We start from the raw sequence: 10,751 nt of genomic DNA on the forward strand, positions 1-10,751 counted from the left end.
CACAGAATTGGAAAAAACTGCTTTAAAGTTCATATGGAACCAAAAAAGAGCCTGCATTGCCAAGACAATCCTAAGCCAAAAGAACAAAGCTGGAGGCATCATGCTACCTGACTTCAAACTATGCTACAAGGCTATGGTAACCAAAACAGCATGGTACTGGTACCAAAACAGAGACATAGACCAATGGAACAGAACAGAGCCCTCAGAAATAATACCACACATCTACAACCATCTGATCTTTGACAAACCTGACAAAAACAAGAAATGGGGAAAGGATTCCCTATTTAATAAATGGTTCTGGGGAAACTGGCTAGCCATAAGTAGAAAGCTGAAACTGAATCCCTTCCTTGCACCTTATACAAAAATTAATTCAAGATGGATTGGAGACTTAAATCTTCAACCTAAAACCATAAAAACCCTAGAAGAAAACCTAGGCAATATCATTCAGGACATAGGCATGGGCAGGGACTTCATGTCTAAAACACCAAAAGCAATGGCAACAAAAGCCAAAATTGACAAATTGGATCTAATTAAACTGAAGAGCTTCTGCACAGCAAAAGAAACTACCATCAGAGTGAACAGGCAACCTAAAAAATTGGAGAATATTTTTGCAATCTACTCATCTAACAAAGGGCTAATATCCAAAACCTACAAAGAACTCAAACAAATTTACAAGAAAAAAACAAACAACTCCATCAAAAAGTGGGCAAAGGATATGAACAGACACTTCTCAAAAGAAGACATTTATGCAGGCACCAGGCACATGAAAAACTGCTTTTCATCATTCGCCTTCAGAGAAATGCAAATCAAAACCACAATGAGATACCGTCTCACACCAGTTAGAATGACGATCATTAAAAAGTCAAGAAACAACAGGTGCTGGAGAGGATGTGGAGAAATAGGAACACTTTCGCACTGTTGGTGGGGCTGTAAACTAGTTCAACCATTGTGGAAGACAGTGTGGCGATTCCTCAAGGATCTAGAACTAGAAGTACCATTTGACCCAGCTATGCCATTACTGGTTACACACCCAAAGGATTATAAATCTTGCTGCTATAAAGACACATGCACACATATGTTTATTGTGGCACTATTCACAATAGCAAAGACTTGGAACCTACCCAAATGTCCATCAATGACAGACAGAATTAAGAAAATGTGGCACATATACACCATGGAATACTATGTAGCCATAAAAAAGGATGAGTTCATGTCCTTTTTAGGGACATGGATGCCCTGGAAATCATCATTCTCAGCAAACTATCGTAAGAACAGAAAACCAAACACCGCATGTTCTCACTCATAGGTGGGAATTGAACAATGAGAACACTTGGACACAGGAAGGGGAACATCACACACCAGTGCCCGTTGTGGGGTGGGGGCAGGGGGGAGGGACAGGATTAGGAGATATACCTAATGTAAATGACGAGTTAATGGGTGCAGCACAGCAACATGGCACATGTATACATATGTAACAAACCTGCACGTTGTGCACATGTACCCTAGAACTTAAAGTATAATAAATAAATAAAAAATAAAAATAAAGAGTCATCCACAGCCACCACTGGCAGGGTCCCCTGCATCTCTTCCCCGAGCATTGGTGCCAAGGCTGGGGTGGAAGGCTGTCCCAGGACAGCGTTTGGTCTAGTGCTGGGCTTCCACTGCAACCTCTCTGGGGCAAAGGAAGTTGCCCACATCTCCCCTTTCTTTCCAAGGAAGAGCAACATTGATGTGGATCAAGGACAATATGGCAACCTTGAGAGAACACTACAGTTTTTAAGGAGAGGAGTCAAAGGGATTTTAAGAGAAATGGACGGGGCAAGATCACCCCTCTTTCCTGGTTTCTCTCTTGTCTCTCTGTGCTCCCCACATTGTACACATCTGCTGTGGTGAGATGGGCGTGTGCACTAAGGGGTTTGCAAGGCCATAGGAGATCTAGGTGCGGGTGTGGGAGGGGAGACAGAGCAGGCAAGTGAGCAGCCTCTTGTTTGGGCCTTGAGCTAAAGAGAGAAAAAAGTCTTCCTAGCTCACAGCTGGTCCAGCCTAATCTTCTGAAGAAAGATCACATGGAACTCTGAGCCAAAAGCATTGAGAAAATCTAGATCCATGTGCCCCAAATTTAAGCTGGATCCATGCCACCCAAATTTAAGCATGCATCAGAATCATATGGCAGTCTTTGTCAAAACCTGGATTGCTCGGCCTCATCCCCAGGATTTCTGAGTCAGTATGTCTGGCATGGGACCCCAGAATTTGCATGGTTAGCAACATCCCAGGGAATGTGGATGCTGCTGGTCCAGGGACCTCACTTTGAGAACCACTGCTCTAAAGGACTCCCTCACCCCTTCCCACCCTTGATGCACCCTTCCTTAGCCCAGGGTATTTCCCAGGCCACTACAAAAGCTGTTCCTCATTGTGGTAACTTGGTTAATTGTTTGTGATCCTTCCTAAGCTATAAGCTCTCAAAGAATGGGTCCAGCCTCTTTCTTCACCACGATATCCCAAGCACCCAACACAATGTCTGGCACATTGTGAGTACTGAATAAATATTTGTTCAATGAACAAGCAGATTTGCCTGGTACATCCCCTCTGTAGCATGAAACCTACAGCAGTTCTGGAAGGCTGATTGAGGATGAGGTATTGACCATGCCCCTTACTTTAGACAGGATCAAGAAAAAGGCAGGCCTCACAAGCCTCTGTTCTCTTTGGAAACTGATCCACCAGCAAAGTGCTGCAAATAGCCAGGCACATGCAGACCCCCATTTACTTCTTCGGGGCAAAGCTGAGTGATGATCAGACATCAAGTTTAGGCCATCTTGTCTGAATTCTTTATTTTGCAGATAAGGAAACTGAATCATGAAGGGACAAGTGATCTTTTCAAAGCACATTCACACTGATGGTTTCTGAAACAGTGCTTTGTAGCAATGCAGTGAGGAAGGTTAGGGGTGTCCCCACATTACAGAAGACACAAGGGCAATGGCAGAGTAGGTGCCGGCAGTTGTGAGAAGAGTCACAGTACTCATCATTTGTCAGACGTTTTTCACTGTGCCAGGCACTCTGACATTTTTCAAGTACAAGGTGACCTCCTGCTTCTCCTCTGAGGTAAGCATTCAGTACTCTCATTTAGCAGAGTAGGAACCGAAACTTAGAAAGGTGAGTGATCTGCCCATGTCACAGGTGGAGAGCTGGGATTTGAACTTGGCCCATGTTTGACCATTGCATAAAGCAGGAATGGGGCATCAGAAAGGGAAGGTCAAAACATAACCAACAGACCTATATTCCCTCCATGCTGGAGGTTCCTGAGGCAAAGCCACTCTCTGAGGTTTGGTGGGGAGGGACGTGGGGAACACAGAGCAGAGGGACAGTGAGCTCCCAGAGGCTGAAGGGCATGGGGTGGCAAAGAGAAGCTGCTGCCCCTGTGCACGCCCATGTCAGTTGGTTTTAGGAACAGGACTCAGGATTCCAGTTTAAATCCTTCCATTCACAACCTTTAAGGAAGAAAAAAAAAAAAAAGTCTGCCGCTGACTGCAAGAGCTCTATGCCCTGCCCCCATCCCACATATACACATCCCACACTTCGGTTGCTCCAAACATTCTGGGAACATCTCACTGCCACCCACCTCACCCAACTCAGTTTCACCTGCCCCCAATTCCCTTAAGGCTGAGCTCCCAGGGCCAAGACTCAAGAGCCTCAGAGTGAGCAGAGAAAACCCTCACAGTTAACTTGGCCTCCAGGAAGTGGCCACTGGTGGGCGTTGTGACCATTCATGAGCACCCAACCACACAAAAAGAAGAACTTTGTCCCCCTTCTTGTCATTTTGAAAGACTGTGAAACTGGAGTCAATTCCCCATCATCACACAGGAAGCTGAGCACTTCCTACTCGGTCAGGACCTTGAATTCATAAAAACTCGGAAAGCCCCAGAAACAAAGACTTCATGGACAAAGTCCCTTGGAACCAGAGTAAGTGGCACTTGTTTTACTGTCTTATCTGTTACTATGGAGGGCAGTCTTGTTCAAAGACATAGTAGCTAGGGGCTCCTCAAAGGTGAGGGGAGTTCTTTGAGGGCCAGGCAAATATCTAAGTAGCCCATGGATGCATCTCCAAGGCAATTAACACTGTAGCAATACTGAGAATGATGGATTTATAAAGCTGGGTGCTCAGAGGAAATATAGGCTTTTTTGCTAAAAAGGAAGCTTACTTGAAGGATTGGCTGTTGGTTACTGATTAAGAAAGTCAGTCAGTACTAAGGGACAAAAGGTGTTTTCTGTGGAAACCTATCCAACAAGAAATTACTTGGGCGGGCGCAGTGGCTCACGCCTGTAATCCCAGCACTTTGGAGGCCGAGGCGGGAGGATCACGAGGTCAAGAGTTGAATCCGGGAGGTGGAGATTGCAGCGAGCTGAGACTGAGCCACTGCACTCCAGCCTGGCGACAGAGCAAGAGTCTGTCTAAAGAAAAAAAAAAATTACTTGCCAAATCCCTCCATGTAAAGGAAAACCAAACATGGTGTATGAAGAAATTAAAGCAAGAGAGAAATATTAGTTAGAAAAATCTTGGCAGATGCAAGGATGATTTGATACTGAACCTATCTCTTAAGAAGACTAGAACCAAGGATCCTTAAAATCGGCACTGCTGTCTTTGGAGGAGGTAGGCTTTCACTCACTCAAAGGCAAGGAGCTGGCCAGGTGATCTTGGGGGGCATCTGTTCTGCTTTACTAACAAAGACACAGGTTAGGATTTTGTTCTGAAGACAGAGGGGCATGGTGGCTCTTCACAGGTATCTACTTCATAGGTGGTCTTGGTGGGTCTCAGATTTCAAAGAAGAGATGGAAACTCCCAGAAGTTTGCACAGCCTACCACCAGGCTATGTGCCACTCACTGATCCTTTAGTTCCGGCACCAAGCACTGGGACAGTGCTGGCTGGACTGTTCAGAATGTGGGGCCTGGGCAGTGATGTGCTGGTAAATGTTCAACAACTGGCTCTTCTGAAGAAAAGATCCCTGCTTTACAACATTTGTTGATTTTCACAGTATAAATGCTCCCACTGTGGTCAGTTTCAAGCTACCAACATGCTGAATGTGGAGTGGGGAAGAGATGCCCGCAACTGGCATTTATGAACCAGTATAAGCCAGCCAGCACACCATCAGCCTGGGTGTATTTCACCATCACCGATTGCTCTATATCTGCTCAGAAACTTCACCAACTCCCAGGCTGGAGGACACTGGCAGTGGAGGGTCCAGGATCCAGGGCTATAGCTGACCACTGTGCAGTGGCCTTGAGGCAGACTTCTGCAATAGAATACAGCAGGGCTAGCAGGTTAGATGGCAACATGGTTCTTTGCTTTCTCTTGTGGGGCCGCACCCCAGATCACCTCCCTTTAGGAAGAGCATGCCTTGGAGTGGTTGCCTAGTGCTTAACAAGTTGGGGAAATAACAAATGGGTTGGAGGTAGGGGGAGTACAGAGGTGACTCGGTTTAAAATGCCACCTGACAATGTTGACCCAACTTGCCTTCAACTTTGCCAAACCTTCCCAGAAACTGAACTCATGGGGTCAGCCTCACACTAGCTGCTCTTCATGCTTTCCAAGCTGTTTGCTTATGTCCACTGTTAACCTGCCAGCCCACGGAAAAGTGCTGACTACCAAACTGAACTCTCTGCCCTTATCAGCAATAGCTGTGGCCACCGAAATTAGAAACTGCCAACACAGCTTTGTTAGTGACCGGTAGCCTGACTCTCTCCAGAAAGAAGGCTGATTGGATCTCTCCGGAGATGGAGGAGTGGGCCAGGGGATGGGTTTGATGAAAAATTAAAGCTCCTCACTTCCCACCCTAATAGAGTGTCTCCCCTTCCAGCCAGGGTGACCTATACCCTCCATGTGCCTTAATCTCCTTTACAATGGCTGTGGAAAAAATGTGAATTGTGTAAGCAGGAAACATTCCTTAAGGAGAGTAGAAGGAAGAACACCAGAGACCCAGGTTTAAGATAGAAATTATAAAGTAGGTGCCACTTACTTTACTGATCGGTATTTGAGTCAAATCAATTTAGATTGGTGGCAATAGATTGACAATTTCAAATGTCATTCACATGGAAGGGACCATCACTATCCACCGTTATCAAGAAAAATCACTTTCTAGATTAAATACAAAGAGATTTGGCAGGGGAGATAGGGGACAGGGTATACCAGCCAGCCAGGGACATCCTGGACATTGGTGCCTGGGATGCACTGGTGGTGACAGGCCTCAGGGAAGGGCTCCTGCAGGGAAGGAGGTCTCTCAGGGAAGGTCCCCAAGAAAAGTGCCCTGGCCTGGCCCTTGCCAGGTGGTGGTGGTGGGGATGATGGTGGCACTTTTCTCATATATTACTTCACAGTAGCCCTACAAGATAAGAGTTGCTTTCCCACGTTACAGATGAGGAATGACTCTCAGAGAGGTAAAATAATTCATCCAAGGTCACAAAGCTCGTAGGTTACACCAAAGCCCATACTCCATTTGGGGAGGCATCTTTAATAAGCAATTGGAAAGGATTCAAAAAGTGTGCCAAAAAAGCAGGGACTGGGAGAAGTCCTGCAAAGGCAACCTACGGCGTGATTCTTTTTTGTTTCATTTTTGTTTGCTTTAAGGCATCCCTGGGTAAAAATATCTAAGAGCTTATCTCAGCAGAATGCAGCTAGTCACTGTGTAACATCACCTCATAGCTCCAGACCATTCTGAACTCTTCCTCCCCTGACCCCCAGTTTTCTCTTTTTCTGACCAGGTTACCTCCCTCCTCCCTGCCTGCACTTTCCTCTCCTTTCAGAAGGTCTGCAGAGTGACCTTAGACCTAGTGCCACCTAAGCGCTGTGCAATGTGGGTCAGGCTCAGCCCACTCTGGTGCTCTCAGTTTCCTCATCTCCAAAATAATGGGGTTGACCTACCAGGATTTCACTATGGCAACACCACTGGTGTTTGGGGTAGAACGATCTCTGCACTGTAGGACATCCTTGGCCCTGCCTACCAAATGACAGTAGCGTCCCCCAGTTTTGGTGACAACAGCAACAAATGCCCACACATTTCCAAGTGCCTCAAGGGTACTAGGTCACTCTTGGCTGAGAATCTTTTTAGACCAAAAGCCATGAAGATCTGTTTGTATCTTACTCTGAGCCAGGACTATTTTCTTTCTCAGAGTCCTCCTGTGGGCTCCACAGTGCAAAGTCACCGCTCAGTGACAGTGACAAGAAAGCGTAGTGGTGTCAGGGCTGGGCATAAGAGTGATGCACACCTGGGTTTGAGCTCCAGCTCTGTTCTCACAAGAGGTGTGTCCTTGAACATGTTTCCTAACCACTCTGAACCTCTGTTTCATCACCTCCTAAATGAGAACAATAATGGGACCCCTCCAGGGCTCTTTAACCCTAAGTCCCATGCCTAGCCCATGCGGGTGCTTAGGAAGTGTTGGTTATGAATAGTGTGGTGTAAGGTCTCCCTCTGGCTTTCCACCCACTGAACTTATCCCTTACAAAACTCTTTGCCGAAATGATTGAATTAATGATTTGTGCATTCATTTGCTTATTGCTTCCACTCTCTGTTAGACTACAATTTCCTAGAAGGCAGAGAGGACCTAGGTTTCTCTAACACTCCATTTTCTCCCCAAGGCATGGTACACAGAAGGCACTCAATAAACATTTATTGAGTGGCTGAAGAAATGTCCCCACCCCCTTGTCTTTACTGTCCAGTGCCCACTGCCTTTAATAGCAGAGTAAAGACATTTTTTTTTTAAACCTGTAGGAGAAGCCGGGATGGAGACTCCAGACACCACAGAGAACTATGACATGATCACCGAGTTTGACTATGGGGATGCAACTCCATGCCACAAGGTGAATGAGAGGGCCATTTTGGCCCAACTGCTGCCCCCTCTGTACTCCTTGGTATTTGTCATTGGCCTGGTTGGAAACCTCCTGGTGGTCCTGGTCCTTGTGCAATACAAGAGGCTCAAAAACATGACCAACATCTACCTCCTGAACCTGGCCATTTCTGACCTGCTCTTCCTGTTCACACTGCCCTTCTTGATCTACTACAAGTTGATGGATGACTGGATCTTCGGTGATGCCATGTGTAAGGTCCTCTCTGGGTTTTATTACACAGGCTTGTACAGCGAGATCTTTTTCATCATCCTGCTGACGATTGATAGGTACCTGGCCATCGTCCATGCCGTGTTTGCCTTGAGGGCACGGACCGTCACTTTTAGTGTCATCACCAGCATCATCATTTGGGCCCTGGCCATCTTGGCTTCCTCGCCACTCATGTACTTTTCCAAGACCCAGTGGAACATCAGTCGCCACAGCTGCAACCTTCACTTTCCTTACGAAAGCTTTCAACAGTGGAAGCTGTTTCAGGCTCTGAAACTGAACCTCTTTGGGCTGGTGTTGCCTTTGTTGGTCATGATCATCTGCTACACAGGGATCATAAAGATTCTGCTCAGACGACCAAATGAGAAGAAATCCAAAGCTGTCCGTCTGATTTTTGTCATCATGATCATCTTCTTTCTCTTTTGGACTCCGTACAATTTGACTGAACTTATTTCTGTTTTCCAAGAATTCTTGTTCACCCATCCGTGTGAGCAGAACAGACAATTGGACCTGGCTATGGAAGTGACGGAGGTGATCGCCAACATGCACTGCTGTGTCAACCCAGTGATTTACGCCTTCGCCGGTGAGAGGTTCCGGAAGTACCTACGGCAGTTGTTCCACAGGCGTGTGGCTGTGCACCTGGTTAAATGGCTCCCCTTCCTCTCCGGGGACAGGCTGGAGAGGGTCAGCTCCACGTCTCCCTCCACAGGGGAGCATGAATTCTCTGCTGGACTCTGACTCAGACTACAGGAGGCCAACCCAGAACCAGCAGGAGTGACCTGCCAGGCACATTGAGCCAGCAGCCTGGCTCTCCCAGCCAGGTTCTGACACTTGGCACAGCATGGAGTCACAGCCACTTGGGATAGAGAGGGAAAGTAATGGTGACCTGGGACTTCTGGGGCTTCAGTCTCTTCCATGAACTTCCCTGGTAGAAAGGAGATAAATGAGCAAAACCAAATATTCCAGAGACTGGGACTAAGCGTACCAGAGAAGGGCTTGGACTCAAGCAAGATTTCAGATTTGTGACCATTAGCACTTGTCAACAAAGTCACCCATTTCCTACTATTGCTTGCACAAACCAATTAAACCTAGTAGTGGTGAATGTGGGCTCCATTCAAAGTGAGCTTGTGAGCCATGGGAGACACTGATGCATGAGGAATTTCTGTTCTGCCATCACCCCACTACCCTCCCACTGCCAAAGATCTTGGAAATAGTGATTTCCACAGTGACTCCACTCTGAGTCCCAGAGCCAATCAGTAGCCAGAATCTGCCTCCCCTCCACTCCCACTGCAGGATTTGGGCCCTTGGAATCCTGGGGAACAAAGAACTAATGATGGAATAATTGAGACCTAATGAGAAATAGAAATGGGAACTACTGTTGGCAGTGGAACTAAGAAAGCCCTTAGGAAAAATTTTTATATCCACTAAAATTAAACAATTCAGGGAGTGGGCTAAGCACGGGCCATATGAATAACATGATGTGCTTCTTAAAATAGCCATAAAGGAGAGGGACTTATCATTTCCATTTATCCTTCTTTTCTGACTATTTTTCTGAATCTCCCTTCTCTTCAAGTTGGGTGATATGTTGGTAGATTCTAACGGCTTTATTGCAGCAATTAGTAACAGGCAAAAGGCACCAGAGTTGGTTTCCCTTCTGTTTGTTCTTCATCTAAGCCTTCTGGTTTTATGGGTCAGAGTTCTGACTGCCACCTTGGACTTGTCAGCAAAAAAAATGACCTGCTGTGTAAGCTGACAGTATTTGTAGCTGATAGGGGGTTGGACGGAAAGTGTCTACTAGGAAGGTGCCTGCCCTTGCAGGAGGGTGGGGTGAGATTCTGTGTTGATGTAGGAGTCCGAGAGGGCCCTTAACTCAAAGGAGCTTATTTATCCAAAATGTTCTGGATGCGTCATCTCTAACCAAGGACCTCCTATTTCTCATGCCTTTGTTCTTTTTTCCCTCAGATGTATATTTCTTTAAAAATCATTTTCCTAATAACAAAACTTATTTCTAAAACAGCTTAAAAATACAAAGAAAAAAATCCCAAACACTGACATTACCTACACTTCCACTACCCAAAGACAAAATTGCCCACTGTGCACTTTTGGGTGTATTTTCTTTTAGTTTGTTTTTTGTTCAGTGCATATTTATGATAATAACAAAGATGGACTTCAATTGTACCCACTGCTCTGTTGTTGGTTTTAATTAGCAGCAAGTTGTGATCACTTTCCCAGGTCAATAAATCATTTCAAAGCATGGTTTTTGGCGCCTGCACTGAAGTCTGTGGCAGGGATGCACCCTAATTTACTCCACCCATTTCCCCACTATTGCTTGCACAAATCAATTCAACCCAGCAGTGATGACTGTGGGCTCCATTCAAAGCAAGCTCTTGAGCCATGAGAGACACTGATGCATGAGGAATGTCTGTTCTTGCAGGGTGCTCAGCTCAGTGAGCCAGACAGACACAGGGATGCCAACAGGACCCAGGCAGCATGGCAGGGGGTTGGGGGGGACTACAGAGCTCAGGGTGCCAAGGCAGTAAAAAGGAAGAAGGAATCATCAGTCAGAAGGCACCCTAAGCTGACGGGTGTCCCACCTTACAACACAGTAACACCATTGGACTGACTTTCCTCCTTTGTGGACACTAGAGCTGC

The 10,751-nt window shown here is 46.3% G+C and overlaps 1 protein-coding gene across 1 annotated transcript; it reads left to right on the top strand.

The window, feature by feature from the left end:
- The first annotated feature begins 3,838 nt into the window (after positions 1-3,838).
- Positions 3,839-10,354, top strand: CCR1 (C-C motif chemokine receptor 1). The gene is made up of 2 exons (XM_017855767.1): positions 3,839-3,957; positions 7,759-10,354. Exons 1-2 carry the CDS (start codon positions 3,933-3,935, stop codon positions 8,835-8,837), a joined length of 1,104 nt encoding a protein of 367 aa, XP_017711256.1. The 5' UTR covers positions 3,839-3,932; the 3' UTR covers positions 8,838-10,354.
- The last annotated feature ends 397 nt before the right edge of the window (positions 10,355-10,751 follow it).

Source organism: Rhinopithecus bieti, unplaced genomic scaffold (assembly GCF_001698545.2).
Source record: "Rhinopithecus bieti isolate Rb0 unplaced genomic scaffold, ASM169854v2 scaffold_39746, whole genome shotgun sequence".
In the NCBI taxonomy this organism is placed as follows: Eukaryota; Metazoa; Chordata; class Mammalia; order Primates; family Cercopithecidae; genus Rhinopithecus; species Rhinopithecus bieti.

What these genes read in the sequence shown, in the direction of transcription:
- CCR1 (XM_017855767.1), top strand. Translation starts at nt 3,933, where the DNA reads ATGGACAAAGTCCCTTGGAACCAGA. An exon ending in CAAAGTCCCTTGGAACCAGA is followed by an intron (nt 3,958 to 7,758) that starts GTAAGTGGCACT and finishes TTAAACCTGTAG; the next exon opens with GAGAAGCCGGGATGGAGACT.